At 39.7% G+C, this 21624-nt stretch overlaps 2 protein-coding genes across 2 annotated transcripts in view; one reads left to right on the forward strand and one right to left on the reverse strand.

The window, feature by feature from the left end:
• Window positions 1–4727, forward strand: part of LOC307268117 (cadherin-10-like) — an 87379-nt gene extending 82652 nt beyond the window's left edge. Inside the window, exon 12 of the mRNA XM_080050640.1 lies at window positions 3238–4727. Within this exon, the coding sequence (XP_079906766.1) occupies window positions 3238–3764 (527 nt within the window). The 3' untranslated portion in view covers window positions 3765–4727. The remainder of the gene's footprint in view (window positions 1–3237) is intronic.
• A 6109-nt stretch (window positions 4728–10836) lies between these two features.
• Window positions 10837–21624, reverse strand: part of LOC307267709 (ribonuclease 3-like) — a 98430-nt gene continuing 87642 nt past the window's right edge. The window contains exon 27 of the mRNA XM_080050091.1: window positions 10837–11623. Within this exon, the coding sequence (XP_079906217.1) occupies window positions 11493–11623 (131 nt within the window). The 3' untranslated portion in view covers window positions 10837–11492. The remainder of the gene's footprint in view (window positions 11624–21624) is intronic.

Genomic DNA, 21624 nt, shown 5'->3' on the forward strand with positions numbered 1-21624 from the left:
ACGGCTTGTCAGCCTTGTGCAGTGCAGAGAGTGTAAGTTGTTAAGCCCAATCAGTTTTGAAAAGCACCCCCTCTCAAAATTGATTTCTCTTCATCCGAGAATCAAATCCTTTGGTGGGTATATTTGCATGGCTGATGTTAATAAGTGGAGTAAGTTTCATGAGCGTCAGACTTTCCATGTGGGAGATAGCAACCCTAGCCCAACCCTAATCCTACAGAAAATTAATGGAATTCAATGTAAATAGCCCCAAAATGGACTGGCTTGCTGTGAAAAGTACCCCAACTCAAAATGTATTTAATCCGAGAATCAAATCCTTTGGTGGGTATATTTGCATGGCGGATGTTAATAAGTGGATTTATTTTCTTGAGCGTCAGACTTTCCTTGTGGGAGATAGCAACCCTAGCCCAACCCTAAACCTACAGAAAATTAATGGAATTCAATGCGAATGGCCCAAAACAAAAATGGCCTGATGTAAATAAGTGGAGTAAGTTTACTGACACTCATGAAACTTACTCCACTTATTAACATCAGTCATGCAAATATACCCACCAAAGGATTTGATTCTTGGATGAAGGAAAATCTATTTTAAGTTGGGGTGCTTTTCACAGCAAGCCAGTACATTGAATTCCATTCATTTTCTGTAGGATTAGGGTTGAGTTAGGGTTGCTATCTCCCACAAGGAAAGTCAGACGCTCATGATACTTACTCCAGTTATTAACATTAGTCATGCAAATATACCAAAGGATTCAATTCTCAGGTGAAGATAAATCCATTTTGAGAGGGGGTGCTTTTCAAAATTGAAACGTGAAGACATATTCACTGAATTTGACAAAAAGTGATTTTTTTTCAACAAGCATTCTCCAGAATCACTGACTGCACCTTTAACAGTCGGGCTGTAGTCACACAGTAACAAGACAGCATGATGATCACATTAAACGCACCTGCATCTCAATCCCCCAAAACATTACCTTTTCCAATTCAATTCTCTCTAACTCAACCAGCGTGTCTTCACTGAAACATCCGAATCTCCCCACTACAGCGAAGCCGCCTCTCGCCAGGTGTTAAACAGACAGTTTTGCATTTCTCTCCATAATTTGATTCATGGTTTTCCCCGTGGGCGTATAATCCTGCCAGTGACCACAGCTGACACGCTAATTTGATTTGAACAAACAGCAGAAAAGCAGCAGAGGAGAGGAGAGAGAGAGCAGAGGAGAGGAGAGAGAGAGCAGAGGAGAGGAGAGAGAGAGAGCAGAGGAGAGGAGAGAGAGAGCAGAGGAGAGGAGAGAGAGAGCAGAGGAGAGGAGAGAGAGAGCAGAGGAGAGGAGAGAGAGAGAGCAGAGGAGAGGAGAGGAGGGAGAGAGCAGAGGAGAGGAGAGAGAGAGCAGAGGAGAGGAGAGAGAGAGCTAGGGCCTCTCAGCTGAGGGGAGACGGATCATTGTGCTTTATGGGAACGTTAACGTTGCGCTTTAGGATGAACCAGAGAGGCGCATTCTCACATAAAAACTCCTGACTCGTGGTGGATAGAAGCGGTGATGTAGCAATCTCTCGCGCAGCTGCGTTAGCTTAAAGGAAAAGCTATTAGTAGCATGTCCTTCAAAGGTTGAGTCAGTGATTCTGAAAATGTGTTAAAGTAATTGAATATCTGTACTGTGTGTACTGAAAATAAATCCGGTGTTAATACACAGCCTAAGCATCCTGTGGGAAATGCACCTGTTGGAAGACCAAGAAGAAGAAGAAGTGCTATAGAATAAATAACTAAATACATCTTCACCTCATCACTTGATATTGTGGAAAGACTTGAGGCAGCGGTGGATGAAGCCACCTTAAGTAACTAGCTTGTTGTCCTTGAAGGCCACCGTAGCTTCTGTTAATCCCACTAAAGGGAATGGTAAGCAAGGGAGTGTTGCAATCTAGAACTTTCACCACTAGATGACACCTTTAATTTGAAAAAAAATGTTTTGCCCATAATTCCCAGAGCACACACACGCACGCACGCACGCACGCACGCACGCACACACACACATTTAAACTTGCTCTATGTAGCATCTACAACTTTCTAAACCCTTGTTGTTATCCAAAGAGGCAAGGTCAGCTTGTCTGCACATCACTCAAATGTCACGGCGCTACATAAGGTACACAGGTTTTTCGCTGTTGGAACATAATGTTCTTTGGCCGTGTACTTTTAACTCCAATCCTTTGTGATCTTAAGCTGAAATGGCCCCTTGAGGAGGAGGGAGAGGGGAATAATACATAATACATCGTTGCGCTACAGTAGCTACTAAGCCTGTTCTACAAAGTCAGATAGAAACGTCCCTGAACATCAGTGAATGCTAACACAACATCAACAAACTCCCTCTGGACACTATAGAGGCTAGCTGGCCTTCAGAGCAAGGCTTAGGGAGCAGAGAACACAACAACTAAAGGCACCAAACTCTTCTCTAGTTTGTTCCCCTTATCAGATGGCTTAGGTCATCACGAATATCAAGGCAGCGTTGTTTACTTCACAACTTTATTTTATCCACGTAACCAAATATGGTTACATTGGGATGACCCCTTTGTACCTTCATGGTTGAATGCTATGTTACAAAGTCATCATATTTTGTATAACAAGCATTTTCCGGAATATCTGACTCCACCTTTAACTTGTGTAAGAATTTAACTGGGCAACTATCACTTGTAGTGATTATATTTGACCAGGACAAATCTATACTTTGACTTAATTACTTGAGATGAGTATTAACTTACTTGTTTTTCCATAATAGAATTAGGTTTTGCTTCCCTCAGTCTTCCCTTGGCCCAGCTGTCCTGTTTATCTTAACCCTACATTTTCCCTTGCGTGATGTCACACATGGGAAAAAAGTATGGTTAGACAGGGAGACCACAAAACACTCTGTCTGCCTTTTCTCAGGCTAGGATGAACCAATTTCTATTTTTTTTGCACATTTATACTACATCCAACAATACACCTTCATTTTTCCACCGATGAAATAGGTCTTTAAGTACTTGAGATGAGTACTCACTTCATGTTTTTCCTTCTATATGAATTTCTATTCATTCGCTTTTCTAATGTGTATTATGTATCTTAATCTTGTCCCTGTAAAGCACTTTGAATGGCCTTGTGTCTGAATTGTGCTATATGGATACACTTGCCTTGCCTAGTCCATGTTTTTTAAATGTTCAATGTGTATGAAAAACTCGCTCTATAACCTTGCCTTGCCCCTATCTCCCTCCGTGCAGTGATCGTGGTGCTGTTTGCTGCCCTGCGTCGCCAGCGGAAGAAGGAGCCTCTGATCATCTCCAAAGAGGACGTGAGAGACAACGTGGTCAGCTACAACGACGAAGGGGGCGGAGAGGAGGACACGCAGGCCTTTGATATCGGCACGCTGCGTAACCCCGAAGCCATCGACGACGGCAACAAGCAACGTAGGGACATTGTGCCCGAAACGTTCTACCCTCCCATCCGAAGGCCCGTGCTACCCCCTCCTCCCTCCGCCACCATTAGGGACAATAACGGCAATGGCGACGTGAGGGATTTCATCAGCCAGCGTCTTCACGATAACGACAGCGACCCCACGGCGCCCCCTTACGATTCGCTAGCAACCTACGCCTACGAGGGAAACGGTTCCGTGGCGGAGTCCTTGAGTTCTTTAGAATCGGCGACAACGGAAGGCGACCAGGACTACAACTATCTGAGCGAGTGGGGTCCCAGGTTTAAGAAGCTAGCGGATATGTACGGAGGGGATGATAGCGACAGGGATTCTTAACACAAGCACCACAAGATAAGCGTGGGGGAGAAAGTGGGAAAAGAAGCGAGAATTAACACATGTTTTTTTTTGGGAGGAACTTTCGGACAATTCTGGTGCATTTTGCAGTAAAAGGAAAATGGTGGAAAAAGGACAAAGAAAGAAACATTTAAGAAGTGCTCTTTCGAAAACCGACATGGAGTTGAGTTGCAAGTGACCAGATGTACTGTAGGATATGTGTGTCCAAGTCAGTGTTAGTTGCGTTTAAAAAAAAAAACATAAAGACATTTTTTGTGTGTGTATATGGGTTGTACATGAGGCGCAAATATATCTATACCGATGCTCTATTCTTTTTTTTCTCTCTCTCTCTCAAAGCTGCGTGTGTGTGTGTGCAATGGACACGTTCAAAACAAGCAGTTTTGTATAAACCGAACGAGATATGCCTATGTATTTTTCAGTGTTTCCGGGAGAGGACAGAAAAACATGCTGCAATATTGTGAGTTCTATCTTAGCTTGTGTATACGTACGGTACGGTAATATGATACAATACGCTGTACAGTTTTTTTTTATCTTTTTTTTTTATGATGTTCATATTGAGCTCTCACACACAAACAAACACACACACACACACACACACACACACACACACGCACACACACACACAAACACTTTTTTTTTCAGCAATGGCGGCCTCACATTAGCCACTTATCCACTGTCGTGCTTGAGCCAGAAGTGCCGGAAGAAGAAAATACCAATACATTGCTGATGATGGTATATGGAGTGTTGTGTTATAGTTGTGTGGCAAGCTGCTGTCGAAAAGTGGCGATTTGTTCTTTAACAGTGAGAGCATCAACTGTGGCATAGCTCTGTATAAAAGCACTTTTTTGGTTCTATTTACACACAGGTCTCTTGGTTTTCTTTGGCCACTATGGTTTGCCAGAGTTTTTTCAGCTTGTATGGTCATACAGTTGTTGCAGTTTTTACTTATCAGGCTCCACTCTCCTCTCAAACATGTGTTAGTGTGGGGCAAAGGGCCTTACTTCTGAAGCCCTGTTAAATTTGATGTTTCTAACCTCCCTTCTAAAACTAAAACCTTCCCCACTCCGCAAGTGTGTCCCCTTTACTATAACCGTGACAATATCAAGTAAACAAGAGTGGAATTTACGACCACGACAAACACCCCATGAACACACCACCAATCAGTCATTTGTGCAGTATCATATTTTATCATCTCAGCTTTGAGGTTGAACCGAAATACCAATTATTATTTTTTTTTGAGGAATGTCTTCAAAACTATTTTTTTTCTCTGTCCAGAACGAAATGACGTATTCACACAAACAATAGTGTTATTTTCAATTATACAAAAAAAAAAAAAATCCCTGTACTTATCGTGCACTGGGCTCAGTTATATAGGAAGATACTGGTCCCTTTATTGGACTTTCATTTTCAGCACATTTTCGACCACAGAAAATGTGTTAAAATGTGTCACTTTATTCAGCACGGTGTAAGTCGAGATGCCAGTGAGCTTGAAAACTACGGCAAATTAGATTCGATAAAACATCTCCTGGACAGTCGCTGTTAAAATTCATCAGGCAGAACCAGACAGAGAGCGCTATTCGAATCAGTGTACTGAGCGCAGAGCAATGATATCTCCATTCAAATGTATAGCAAAATTATACACATGGTCTACTTGGTGGGTCTTGGATTGCGTCCAGCTTGCAAAATGCTTTTTTATGCTTTATGAGAAAAAGCATTAAAGTCGATGATTATGAATCAAAAGAGATGCCTTATAAATTACAAACACAACATCTGTGCGCTGGGAGAAATGGCCCTAGGGGGGAAGGACAAGATTTTTATTGATGTTTTGGGGGGTCAAATTCTTGGAAGAAAAATGAACATCTAAAATGTACCAACGTGACCTACACTACAAGCATTAAAGATAAGTACAAAAAGCATTTATTTTTTTCTCTTACTCTAAAGATAAAAATGTTTTTGATGTAGATTGTGTCCGGGGAGGAGCCTCTGCCCTATACACTCGGGCGAATGTATGATAATGTAACATAGCAGTCAAGGAATGGAACTGTGCCAAAATGCAAAAAGGACACCAGTATTTTCCTTTTTAAAGGTGCTATGAGGGACTTTCATTTTGTGTTAATTCTTGTGCCCCCTTTGGAAAAAAGTGGTAGTGTTTTTACTACGGCAGCTGTTGTCCCTGGTTGAGCATACCCATGCCAAAGGCATTAAGAAAAACGATATAAAAATAGAATTCTTTGCACCGATGGTCTCGTTTGCTGTTATATGTAATTTATGATCATCAGAGTGAAAAATGAGACTGTTTCAGAAATGTTTAAAAGTTCCTCATGGCACCTTTAAATATCACCCCCATTTTTCTCCAATGCCCTTTATTATACAATGTACTTGATGTAGTATTGGGCTTTTAGCCAGATGATTTCCTGAGGGACACTACTTTTTTCCCTCTATTAAGCGTCTTATAGAGGGTTCGTGTGACCTTTTGAATGGTGTGGAATAAGATTTTTAAGACCCTGAGGTGTGTCTTTCTAAGCTCACACACAGAGAAGGTCAAACTGGTTTTATCCTGCAGCCACAACACACACACACACACACACACACACACACACACACACACACTTTGTATTTCTTTAAATGTGATTTAGAAAACAAAGTACGAAAAAAAAATATATTATAATATGGTGAAATTCACTTTCTAAGTATGAATCATTTTGGAAGCAAAGTGATATGAACAAGGATACAAACTAGGCCAAGTGAAACAAGCTCCTGCCCTCATCACTTCAAACAAAAGGCCAACCAGTGAAGAGGCTGACATTTATAAGACATTTTGAAACAATAATAACAAAACACAAAGGCATAATTGCCACAGTGGTACATACACTTTCTCCCTCTCTCTCTTTCTTGCTCTCTCTCGTTCTCTTTCTCTCTCTTTCGCTCTTTCTCTCCGTCTCTCTCTCTCTCTCTGTGTACTCTGAAGTAGGCTTTACATCAGCACATTAAACAAACCAATTGATAACACATGGAATGAACAATTCTTTATTCTCGCCTATTGTATACACATGTTCAATTTTTATTTTTTTTTAATTTTTTTTCGGCCTCCATGTTTTGTGTATTAGCTTGTCGCTGAAGCTACCATTGTGTAAGTGGCAATTTCAGACAGCGGTGATTTGTGACGTTGCCATGATAAGCATTTAATGGGTTAAGGAACTGCTTTTCTCTGCCTCAAGGCAACATAGAGAAGGCCACACATGGACACAAAAAGCATTTTCTTCCGACCAGTCCTCACCATTTTTCTGTCTGTATGCAAAGACGTCAGCATATCGCCATTACAGAGCAGAGCTTGTGTTTTCCTGTATGGAGAGCACGATTTGCCTCCAAGCATTGGCGCCATGATCAGCGAAGATAGCAGAATATGTTGCACTGGGCATGGGCCGGTTTGATTTCCTGAGCAGAAATATCACGGTATCAAGGTTTTGCGGTTACAGTTCTCATATTGTTAGTATTATATCATTATTTTTCAATGTCTTGGTAAAACCTAAAAATAAATTTCAGGTGAACATAATCTTTTTATTTTCAAACAACATTAAAGGGGCAGTGTGTAATATGACATCATCAAGAAAGTTCTACAAAGTTCTAGAATGCAACACTCCCTGGGTAACCCCACCCCTTTCGAATAATAACAGAGGCTACAGTGGCCTTCAAGGACAAGAACAATTCTAAATTCTAAACAATGCAGCTGATGACATTCCAAAAACATGGATTCCTTCATAAGACTTACCCTCTCAATGTACAAAATGTAATATTAATATTTGTAATTTTCCGCTCAGGAGGATAATTCAGATTATTGGCAGAGGTGATTTTACACCAATGAGGACATATTTATGAATGAGGATATTGATTGTAGCTAATACATGACTTGAAATGTTACACAGTGTCCCTTTAAGATTATTCTGAACCGTAATAAACTTGTATGATATGACATAATGCTGTAAGATACATTTTTGAAATGTTCTGAACAAAATGTACGTGAACTTAAAGCACTCACGTAAAGCAGTCCTTTAAGTGAGCAGCTCAACAAGGAGACATGCTAGAGACATGCTCAGTCACTTGCTACACATTACTTCTTTAGTAAACGTTATGAGGAATATTCAGAAAATTAATTAACTTCTATGTTGACATGTTAGCGCCTTACAACAGAATTATGGAAAATCCTTTTTGACAACGTGACTTTTTCAAACCGCGGACAAACCTTGAAGTGATCAGCCCATGCCTACTGTATATGTTGAACATTGCTACTTATTTGGGATGTTTTGATTTTATTTTTAAGTTGTGGCAACTATCTGTTGACGCTGGTTCAGATACAATAGACCTTGTGGTTGTTGATGTGTAGACTCGGCCGTCGGCTAACCCTATACTATGTTGGTGACAATGTGATTTTGAGCAGTGGTGGAGTTTTGTCAATGTAGAAAAACTATTTGAGAGGTCGTGGTAGCGTGTATGGGGCCCCTACGTCATTGGCCATTAATCAATCTGCTTTGTAAAACGTGATATTTTGTACTGAATATTTATATGACACAAATAAATATCTTGAAAAAGATCGTCTTTGCCATTTTCTGTGTGAGGCATTTTCATCTTTAAAAAAAAAAAATATATATTACAGGGGAATCTCCATGGCACGGTGGGTAGAGTGTGCACCTTGTTGACTCAGTACTTAGTTCACAGTTTTGAACACTCAAAACGACATAGGTTACATTGACATTTTTTACAAAAACACAAAAACGACATAGGTTACACTGTTGTTTTAAAAACTTAAAACAAAATTTTTTCATATAAATATATTGCAGTCATTATGAAACTTTACACATCTCTGGGTCTAATATGAATGTGTTTCTCTGTGGTCGAGTGGCTCTATTGGCGACTGAAATTCTCAAAAATGCAAGGTTGCAAAAACACAACAAAACAACATAGTTTACACTGTTGATTTATTTTACCTCAAAACGTCATAGGTTACATTGTCGTTTTTTCATATAAATATGTTGCAGTCATTATGAAACTTTACACATCTCTGGGTCTAATATGAATGTGTTCCTATGTGGTGTTGTGGGTTCATTGAAGACACTGGTTGCTGGGTGCCTGGTTCAAATCCTGTCCAGGCTTAAGTGACTAATGATGTTAACGTGCCAGTGACCAAAGGAAGGAATTAAAATCTCCAAGGAACTAGTAGTTTTCCTCTGTCAGAGTAGCATTTTTCGTTTCAAAAACCCAAAATAAAAGAAGAAATTAAAGGGCCCTGAGAAAGGTTTTTATTTGTGAAGGGTCTCGGGCCTCATTTGGTCCTTTCGGGGCCAGGCAGCGACTCCAGCTGGGTCCCTAGACAGAACTGCAATCAAAAGTATTAAATTAAGGGAAAATCAAACAACAACAGCAAACAATAATACTCAAATGCATAAAATAAAGTTAACCATCCTTACAATCGCATTTTACTCTGAAGAGAAATTCAAGCGAGGCGAGTTTGGCAATGTGGTGCAGCCTTAATTTGTGAAAGACAGACACAACCAATGACAACAAGTCGGAATGGTGGTTGTCGATGCCAAACTGTCTCCTCAATATGTTCCCCAAGCAGAAACACATCCTCCGTTTCAATCTCCTCCCGGACGAAGTGTGCGACTCGGACGTCTGGTTACTTATATCATATCAGAATCTTCTATGACTGTTAAGCCCACTATGAATATTAAAACACGTCGAAACGTGTGCCCTGTATCTTAGCTACATGTATGATCTTTGCAGCAAAGAAAACCGCGTGAAAATCAGTTTGGTATTTAATGAGATTGAGATATGATTAATTACATGCGCTGACAGTTCATTCCACCTGCCAAACAGACTACACTGAGTGGAACGTGTGACCGGTCCAAGATGGCGCCCGCATTTCTCGTGCTCAACGGCCAATGGGGCGTCTACCCTTTATAATGTCTATGCCTCAACCGTTCCACTTGTTCTCTTTGGTCCCTCCCCTATATGGTCCCTCCCTGACACACTCTACACCAACAAAGTCGTGCCAAAGTGAATGGACAGTCCCAACAGCCAACAAGAACAGAGAATTGGAGAATCGCTCTGATTGGTCAAAGTGTACAGCTCATGTTAATTTTGACCAATCAGAAATCATATACCCCAGCTTTAACCTGTATTTATTCTCGAGAGATCAATTGAGGGGTGACCCTGCAACATGCAACTGCATATCTACTGATAGCTTGTGGAGTGTCAACAGTACATATGCATTTTCAAAGGTTTATGAACTTGTTAAGTGTCTATAGTGGACCAATTATCCCATTTTCCTTCAGGTACTGGGCATAATTAAAATGTGTATGCAATACGTAATGGCAGCCACAGGCTAGCAGGTAAGATAATTCACCCATCCTCACAAAGTATGTATATATTATCTACAATAAATCTTAAGCATAAAAAAAAGAGCCAACTCTCAATGTGTCAGATTGTAATTTATATGACGGGCAGTTACTAAATAGCAGAGATCCAGAGGCTAGAGATGAGGAAATTGTTAATTAGACAATCTATAATTAAGATCAGGTAGACAGCCAATCAGATTTGGAGACTGTGTTAAAATGAGAGAGGGGCAAAAGACAAAAAAAAATTATAATCACATTTTGATTATTAAAGGTGCTATGAGGAACTTTTAAATATTGCTGTACATGTAACAGAAAAACGAGACCATCAGTGGAAAGAATTTTGATATAGTTTTTTCTTAATGCCTTTTTCATTAAGAAAAAGGCATTATTTTTACTACGCCAACAACAGATGGCGTAGTAAAAACAGTACCGCTTTTGTCCAAAGGGGGTGCAAGAATGAACACAAACTTAAAGTTCCTCGGAGCACCTTTAGAGGATGATAGCAGACGTGAGACATTAAAGTGAGGTTATATAATAGTCTGTGAGTGGGTGAGGGTCACAATGAATGTGAAAAAAAGAAACAGATTTCGAACACAATCTCAATCTTTATTTACAGTACATGACTGATGCTTTAATTATCACTTCACAATTCATTTAAAATTTCATATTTTTAACGTGTTTGGCTTCTGTCAGTATCATGCTCTTGCTGTGGTGGTGTATATAAAAAGTTATTCATCAGAACAGTATCTTCAGGATCAAAACATAAGACGATATAAGGCCACCTGTTACAGCGCTACAGTACTAAACAGCATCATAATACTACACAACATCACGCTTCATTTCTAATTCAGACTTTTACTTTGAAAATTCTTGAAAAAAAAAAAAAATTCAACGATTCTGGAGAACACGTTTTGATATCTCCTCATTATCCACTACTTGTGTGCACGCTGAATAAAAATGGATAGTTAATACACAGTCTGGGCTCTGTAAATGGGTATGTAAACAAAGGGGGCCCACCATAGCTAGCAGCATTCCCATACAGTACATACAAAAAGTACAGGTTCCAGATATTCACTGATTTTTTTAAGCAAGCATTTTCCTGAATTGCTAATTCCACTGCAACCCCATGTGTCCAATCGTTGCTCATGTAGAACTTAGGGAACAGTCAATCATCAATGCCTAGAACATGTACACTTGTCTGACACACCCAATGTTACATAGTTCACCTTTAAATTCAGACATTTTGGACAAGAAAACAAACTTAAAAACCAAAACTTTTAGTCATGAATGTGAGGTCACTTCCAGCACAGAAATGACGTCACTTCCTGCTTTCCTCCGGCTCGTCTGTGTCCTTGTCTTGTCTCTCTCGCTCCCGCCTCATCTCCTTCAGCTCCTGACGGTATTTACGCTCGATGAATCGCTTCTGATGCGCCATCTGGGGGAAGTTATCTGAGAGAGAGAGAGAGAGAGAGAGAGAGAGAGAGAGAGAGAGAGAGAGAGAGAGAGACAGAGTCATTACATAAACAGATATAAGACAAGTTTAGCATCAACGCTTAATGACTGTCATGAAGAAAAAAAAAAATTTAACATTTAGAAGAAATCGTTTATACAACAACTATCCACTCGTGACAAATTATCATATTTTTAGAGAGAGAGAGAGAGAGAGAGAGAGAGAGAGAGAGAGAGAGAGAGAGAGAGAGAGTCAATTTAAAGCAGCAAGGTCAGCTTTCAACTGTTTCCATAGTTTTCAATAAAAGGAGTCATGTTGTCACTGGCACAAATGAGCACAAATGACTGTGTTGCAATTCAATTTCCCTCATGTTTATGTTTATTTACGAGGTGCTACGAGGAACTATATTCCTGAAACAGTCTAAATTTTCCTCTGATGATCATAGATTACATGTAACAGCAAACGAGACCATCAGTGCAAACACGAGATGATGCTACTTTTTTTTTTTTTTTTTTTTTTTAGCTGCCGTAGTAAAAACACTCTTAGCTTGGAGTGGCCAAAAAGGACCATAGTGCACATGCATCAAAATCAGTCACGCTTTCAGGACAAATACATTTTTTTCAGACATTTCAAATTATTTTTGGTAACACTTTATAATAACTATCCGTTGTAACTCGTTAATATATCATTAGTAAACTCTTAATTATTGATTATTAATGATTTGTTAAGTGTTTGTTAGCAGTTTGTTAAAGATTTATAACAATGGTAGATAGTTAATAGCTTAATAATTGAATCAGTTCATCTGGGAGGTAATCCGAGATACCGACGAGGCTGAAATAGGCTATAGACTATACACAGTGCATGGGCAACTATTTTTAAATAAACTCAATACACACTGTGCATGCCATGGACTTGAACGTGACGTGATCAGTTAATCTCGGATTACCTCCCAGATGAACTGATTCAATTATTAAGCTATTAACTATCTACCATTGTTATAACTCCTTAACAAACTGCTAACAAACACTTAACAAATCATTAATAATCATTAATTAAGAGTTTACTAATGATCTATTAACAAGTTACAACGGATAGTTATTATAAAGTGTTACCTTATTTTTTAGAACTGTTCACTTAGGTTAAATCGAGGGCTGTTACTAACATTTTCATCCTAAATTAGTCTAATGTGAACATGTCAGACACTAGTTAAAAAGAACAGATACATAGAGAGAGACACAGAGGCAGCAATGTCAGCTTTCTAACTTGACATTAACATACATTTTAGGGCTAAAATTACCCTGGCTATGATTTTCCTAACATGTGTCATATTGTCACTTTGGGCCTAATATAATTATCCCAAAATGTTGCTTTTTTTTGCGAATCATTTAATTGGCCCTGTGTTGTTGTTATTTCATTAATAATGATGAAGTAACACTAAATTGGACAAGCCCTGTTTGGTTTCGGCACAATGGCTGTGAGATCCGATAACATAATTAGTGAGCGAAGATTGTCTAAACGAGATCTGTAATAAGATGGTGTGCAGTGAGACGGCTGAGAGAATGAAAATCAACAGATACAAGCTGGTAGGATTATTATTATTATTTTTTTTGCATTTTTCAGAGATATTAGATAGTACATAGTTGAAATGGGGAGACAGAGAGAGGGGGGGATGACCTGCAGTAAAGGTCCACAGGTTAGATTTGAACCTGCGACGACTGCAACGAAGGCCGGAGCCAATATGTTACACGCTCTATCCACTACACCACCAGAGCGCCCCAGCTGGTAGGATTTTAACATGGAGGCATTATAGACAAACGGAGGAAATAAGTAATTGATTACTGAAAACAGATTTAAATGTGTGAAGGCGAGACACTGCAGGTGAGGGTAACAAACACTGTCTGTCTAGTTTTATACACAGTTTTACTTATTTCACTTCCTGAATTGTGATTCTACATTAGTAGGACATGATCCAATTCCCCCCCCCCCCAAAAAAAAAAAAAGATGTTGCTATCTATATTATTTGCCCGTGATCTCTAGTTAGCTGTAGTATTTATAATATAATAATAATATATAATATAATATTGTAGTATTTTTTCACTATTTTCTAAGTCATTGTATGGACTCCAGAGTATCCTGCCTCAGTGTGTGGGCCCTAAGAACAACAGATTATTCATAGTGTTTGTGAGGAGTAATTGCTTGTGAACGTCTAAAGGCCACGTAGCATTTTAATCGTCTTCCACAAGTGCTTCTAATCAGAATTCAGAAAAATCTCCCATGGTAAATGAAACACTTGTGCGAAAAAAAAAAAAAGAAATTGCCATTCACATAACGTCTGTGTTTGACTATATGAATAGAAAAAGGAAGGATGCATTATATTCATCTTGCAACACTCTTAAGTCTCCGTTATGGCAACAGAAGGAAAGGAGCGCAAGATAACGGCAATATCCTATTAAAGCGCAGACGGATCAAAAAATATATAAAAATAAAAATCTTAAGAAGAAAAAAAATATTATGTTGAGGGAAATTTCATACACACACGAGCAAACATACACACTCAGACGCACGCACGCACAGAGACACACGCGCACACACACACACACACACACACACACACACACACACACACAAAGAGACACACAGAGACACACACACACACACACACACACACACACACACACACACACAGAGTCTATTTCAATATGCTTTCAGTGTGAGTAAAATAACACTTGGCAGCAGGGCCTCAGAGAGAAAACTACATATTGCAGTTAAAATATGGAAATCACCAGCGTTTTACCCTGGGAGACGACTTGAGAAAAACCCACTTGAGGGTGTTGAAAAAAAAGAAAAAGAAAATAGGTTTTGGCCATTTACATTGTTTAACATCGAAGAACAGGCCTCCTAAAGAATACATAAGGCCTTTTTATTTCAGCTTGTGTTGGGCGTAGTAAAAACATATTGACAATTCTCAGTCATTTAGGCGCTTCTAGGGAAAAGTACCTTAGAGAAACAGCGCGCGCCGCATACTTATCACCTGCGGTTAAGGTGTAAACGCATTTTATTTCGACTAAGGTACACACGCACGCACACACTCACTTAAACAAAATCACACACACATGCACGCACGCACACACTCACATACACACACTCTGACACACACACACACACACACACACACACACACACACACACACACAGACAGACAGACACACACACACTCTGACACACACACACACACACTCCCCCTTTGAGGGCATGCAAGAACATACAGTTTTCTTTTACTTAAGTCATTTACTATTCAGCCTAACACACACACACACACACACACACACACACACACACACACACACACACACACACACACACACACACAACACACCCCTCCCCCCCACGCACACTCTCTCTATCACATCAGTCAACAAGCCAATAGTGTTACAGCCTGTTTCGCTGCGGTGATAGTAGGATTTCCCTGCCATGCCAAAGGGCCAAACAAAAGACTTGAGCCATTGAATGGAATAGGGATTCTGCATACTGTACTTTACTCTTTACTCTGCCTTTTATCCATCCCAATGCTTTCATCCGCAGATTAAGGGTTTTAAAGAAAAGGATGCGGAAAAAACGTAGTCCCCCCCCCCATACCCCATTCCAGCTACTAGCCAGATCCGAGGCTCCTTCATAGTATTCAACAGATATGAATACCAGTCGACATATATAAACACGTCTGTTTACATTTGACATTTATTTAGTTTTGTATTTAGGCCTCAACTTTCTTTCCTTAACCTTTATTTATACAGGTAAATCCCATTGAGACCGAAGACTCTTTTTCAAGGGAGACCTGTTTTTCCTTTCCCACGTTACCATTCACACACACATTCATACACCGATAGCAGCAGCTAACTATCAACATTCACACGAGGCAAGGTGGGTGAAGTGTCTTGCCCAAGGACACAACAACCATGACACAGGTGGCAGGGCGGGGATCGAACCTCCAACCCTTCGATCATCAGCCGACCCGCTCTACCAACTGAGCCACAGTCACCCCCTACTTGTGTTCCTCTTATACTTTTACTTTTTCTTTACACTGTGTTGACTAAATAATTGAATTGCCAGCGACTGCTAGGTAATTGTTGTGCATATGACAATAAAACCATCTAGAATCTTGAATATTGCATTGTTTGAGAAACAAGCAGCTGTGAGCAATATGGGACAACATGTTTGATAGGGGAGTGGGTTGAGTGTAATGGAGAATTGGTCTTAAGGCGAGACAGAAGGCTAAAAACATTGTTTTTTTAAGCACTGGTCAATTTTTGTGATGCACTTTTAAGACCTGTATACAATGTTTTCTTTATATATATATATATATAATGAAAAGGCTTTATGCACAATCTGTTCAGTAAACACTTTTGACCACTAATATATTCTAAAAACTCTGGCTTTATCCAACATTGAACATTTTAGTTTGAAATAGATGCTAATGTAGCCTACACACAATCAGTTACATACTGCCACATTTTCACATTGTATTCAAACACACCCCCCCCCCAAAAAAAAAAAATATATATTCTGTTAATGAAAGTAACCAGCTGGCAACATTTCATGATGATATCTAGACGTTTAAAATGTGTACCCTATTCCCTTGCAGTATATAAACAGAGACAGTGCTTTCTATACGAGTGAATGATATATCTGCCTAACCCGTTCCCATGTATATTTGATGTTGCCTTAGACCTAACAGGGCGTGCTGTAAGGAACCCCAGGGCTTCAGAAAACTCTAGAATACTTCCTTCCACACAAACACACACACAGATGCACCTACATACACACACACACACACACACACACAGATGCACCTACATACAAACATACACACTGACAGACAAAGACACACACACACACACACACACACACACACACACACACACAGATGCACCTACATACAACCATACACACAGAAAGAAACAGACAAGCAAAAACACACACCCACAGCTCCAAATATTGGGCCCGGGGTCTCTTTAACGAGCTGTTAGCTGTCTGTACTGAACGCAGCCATGTCTCCTCTCACCTCTCCCCGACACCACTGGCACACACACACACACACACACACACACACACACACACACACACACACACACACACACACACACACACACACACACACACACACACACACACACACACACACACACACACACACACACACACACACACACACACACACACACACACACACACACACACACACACACACACACACACACACACACACACCAGGGCTTCCGCAGAAACAAAATAAAAGTTCAATCCGTGCTCAAAGTGCCCCTGATACTCGAGAAGGCCTTAAATAAAACAAGGAAATGAATCCCCACACACATTGCAAAGGCATGTAGCTTAACACTTTAGATCCGACACACACACACACACACACACACACACACACACACACACACACACACACACACACACACACACACACACACACACACACACACACACACACACACACACACACACACACACACACACACACACACACACACACACACACACACACACACACACACACACACACACACACACACACACACACACACACACACACACACACACACACACAGCCACACACAGCCAAACACAGCCAAACACAGCCACACCCAAAGTAGGGCAGTTTGTACAATAGGCACAGTCATGGTAATGGTAATGGTGTAGCCAATTCTATAGCAGTGAGGGCCCAGACCAGACAATGAATGACAGATGACATGACACCGTGGCTAATGTGCTTGATTAGTCTTGCTATTGGGGAACAAATGCAGCGACGCCATTGACAATCACAATGAGAGACGATGTGAAACCAATAGCAGTTGATGAGTCAGGCAGTTTTTTGAAAGCTAACGAGCTCAAGGCTAATTATATAAGGAGTTGTGGTCAGACACACACAGGCATCTTTTAAGGAGTGTTTGAAACTAACTGACCATGTGTACTTATCTCAACAAGAAGATACAATGGAATAAGTAACTATGGATGCTAGAGTGAGATTTGGTGCATAGAAGTGACTAAAGGTAGAGTCAGTGATTCTGGAGAACGCTTGTTGTCAATATCAACTTTGTCGAAATCAATGAATATCTCCTCATGTTCCGCTTCTTGTCTGCACTGTGTGTCAGCTGAAAATAAAAAGACACAGCCTAGGCTCTGTAAACTGGTATGTAAACATAGGCTATATAAACAAAGGTGTCCCACCGTAGCTAGCAACACGTCCGTTTACACTACACACACTAGGCTGTGTATTAAACCTGCAGTGTGTAGAATTTCCTAGCAGATTTTGTAGAAAATAATTATAATATCCAAAAGTACATTTAATTTAGTGCATAATAGCTGAAGAAAATGTTTTGAATTATTATTTTTTCCCTCAGAAAGGGTCTCATATATGTCCATATTTCTACATATTTTGGACCAAGGCCTAGTGCCGCCATCTTGAAAGTGTCATAGTTGGAATGTCATCAGGTGCATTGTTTAAAATTTAGAATTGTTCTTGTCCTTGAAGGCCACTGTAGCTTCTGTTATTATTCCAAAGGGTTGGGGTTACCCAGGGAGCGTTGCATTCTAGAACTTTCTAGATGATGTCATATTACACACTGCACCTTTTAATTATAGAGTTTTATTTGTCAGCTAACACACATTATGGACATGTAGCAGATCATGAGGAAATATTCACTGATTTTGACAACAATTTGAATTGCCGACTCCACCTTTAATTTAGGCTGACATAGCGAATTCTGAAAAATTATCAAGCCACTATATTTAATTAAAACATTGTATTGACTGACTTCACATATTTATCTCAACAAATCACAATGGAATGACAGAATATGAATGCTACGGTCATATTTGTTGCACAGAAGTGATTCAATTAACCTTGAGCAGGGAATTTTGAAAAATAACAAAAGATAAAGCCGACTATATATCATTAAAACATTGCTCTCCAAACAATAAGCCTATACATGATGGATTGAGTTACACATTTAATACAATTTGCGGATGGATTTCGTTCAGCCTTGTGCGACCATTTTAGGAGCTGCAGCAACGATCGATTCCTTTCATTATTTATTAGCCTTTCTGGATAAAAGTGTTTACCGTTTAATGTTATTGTGTTTTTGTTTGATTGACAGTTTCAAAACACAAAGATATTTAAATATTTAAGATATTTTCAAAGATACACAAGAATAGAACATTTAGTATTTTGTTGAGTGGGGGTGGTAGGATGGCCTAGAGGAAAAGGTGGCCGACCAGTAACCATGAGGTCGCTGGTTCGATCCCCGGCACCGGACAGGAGGGTGTTAGTTGTAAAACTAGCAGAGGCTGGTATTGCGTCTACGGTGCCCACCATCTCTACCATTGTGTCCTTGAGCAAGACACTTAACCCCAAAACTGCTCCAGGGGCGCTGTACTGCGGCTGACCCTGCGCTCTGACCCCCTCCGAAGTGTGGTAGCTTGAGAGGGGATATGCGAAAAGACGAATTTCAATGTGCCTCGTGTACAACTGACAAATAAAGATAACTTAACTTAACTTATTGTAGTTGTGTATTTTTAAATACATCAATAATTAAAGGTGGAGTCTGTGATTCTGGAGAACGCTTGTTGCCAGAATCACTTTGACAAAATCAGTGAATATCTCCTCACAATCCGCTAGTACTGTGTGTGTGTGTGTGTGTGTGTGTGTGTGTGTGTGTGTGTGTGTGTGTGTGTGCTGAAAATTAATCTGGTGTTAATTCACAACCTAGGCTCTGTAATCTGTCATGTTAACAAAGGGTATGTAAACAAAGGGGGCCCCACCGTAGCTAGCATATGCCTGTTTACAGTCAAGTCAAGTCAAGTCAAATTTATTTATAAAGCACATTTACAAACAGCGGGTACTGCCCCAAAGTGCTGTACAGGTTAAATAATAATAAAATAATCCACATTTATTACAAATAAGAAACCAAAAGAAAACACATAAGAAAATACTCAGCTCAGCTGGTTCCGAAGGCCAGTGCAAAGAAATGTGTCTTCAGCAGACATTTAAAATTTTCCAAAGAAGTGGCATATCTGATATGTAAAGGAAGATAATTCCACAACTTGGGTCCAGCTACAGCCTAGGCTGTGTATTAACACCAGATTTATGTTCAGTGCATACACAGTACAGACAGACAGGTAGCAGATTATGAGGAGATATTCACAGATTTTGCCAAAAAAGTGATTTTGCCAACAAGCGTTCTCCAGAATCACTGACTCCACCTTTAATGATGTATGGATTGTTCCCCATTCTACAACAAGACTTATTCTCATCACCGTGTTGCTGATATTTAAAACTAAGAAGCTTATCTGTGTTTTGCCTCTCCTGATAATTAATTAAAACTGGCAGGTTCACTTGATGTACCGCAGGGTGATATAGAATAGTACATCGAGTCCCTATGTGTGTGTGTGTGTGTGTGTGTGTGTGTGTGTGTGTGTGTGTGTTTGTGTGTCTGTGTGTGTGTGAGTGTGTGTGTGTGTGTGTGTGACCAGGAAATTGCCAAGTTTAAATTAGGTGACTATACAAAGTCAAACAAAAGCCCTTGAAAAAAACCTGGAAGCGTTTTGCGCCTGAAAGGAAGGAAGAAAATGAGGAGATGATTTTTAAATCAACTGACCTTTTAACAAGGCATTGCTAATCTGGTCACAGCAAACAGCAATTTATAAGGTGTGTGTGTGTGTGTGTGTGTGTGTGTGTGTGTGTGTGTCTCTCTGTGTGTGTGTGTGTTTGTCTATATGTGTGTGTGTGTGTGTGTGTGTGTGTGTGTGTGTGTGTGTATGTGTGTGTGTGTGTGTGTGTGTTCATTTACTAGCAATGAGCATCTATCAATCATGGTGACAGAGGTTTACACTTGGGAAAAGGGAGGAATTAAGAGAGATAGAAAGACACAGGAGAGAGTGTGTGTGTGGATTGAACTACGCCCCATGATAAGGTAGCACACGGATGTTAGTGAGACCAAGAGAACGGCTTTAAAAAACAACACACACCAACCGCTAATGTTTCATAAAATGCTAAAGCTTTTGGGCGCTCACATAGTATCAATCACGAGTGGCTAGAGGCCTCATTTAGTGAGCTAAATGAAATCAAAGTTTGACCTCTCTGCCCTTTGCGAGGTTCTATAAAGTTATGTTCCTACAAAGCCATTTGTGTTGCGCTCACCTTACAGTTAATTAGTTGAGTAAAGGAGAAAGTGTAGGTTTGATTAATGCGGTGGTCACGGGGATAGCAGGTAAGGCCAGGTTGAAAAGTACACTTGAATACACAGAGAGCTGTTCATGGACTGTAAAAATGAAAAAAAAAAAGTTAGGAAAAGTAATATTTTAAAAGTAGTAGTCTACTCTGCACTCGAGTTTTGAGTTTTGAAGACAACTACAATTGTTGAGTTTGAAGTAAACTGCCCAGTGCCTACATTTAATTTTAATTTTTTTTTTATTTATAATTTATTGTAGGATCATATATTAAAAGGTGCAGTGTGTAATATGACATCATCAAGTAAGTTCTAGAAAGTTCTAGAATGCAACGCTCCCTGGGTAACCCCAACCCTTTAGAATAATAACAGAAGCTACAGTGGCCTTCAAGGACAAGAACAATTCAAAATTTTAAACAATGCACCTGATGACATTCCAACTATGACACTTTCAAGATGGCGGCACTAGGCCTTGGTCCAAAATATGCAGAAATATGGACATATATGAGACCCTTTCTAAGGAAAATAATAATAATTCTAAAAGAAAAATTCAGCTATTATGCACTAAATTAAACGTACTTATGGATATTGTAATTATTTTCTACAAAATCTGCTAGGAAATAAAACCCAAAATTCTACACACTGCAGGTTTAATTGACTTACTTTTTCACACTTAGAACATCCTACAATTTTTTTATGCAAACAATTTAAATAAAAGAACAAAACACAAAACCTACATTTGTGCAGTAAATAAACTTAATTGAGATAAC

This window comes from Ammodytes marinus (genome assembly GCF_949987685.1).
Source record: "Ammodytes marinus genome assembly, chromosome: 21".
In the NCBI taxonomy this organism is placed as follows: domain Eukaryota; kingdom Metazoa; phylum Chordata; class Actinopteri; order Uranoscopiformes; family Ammodytidae; genus Ammodytes; species Ammodytes marinus.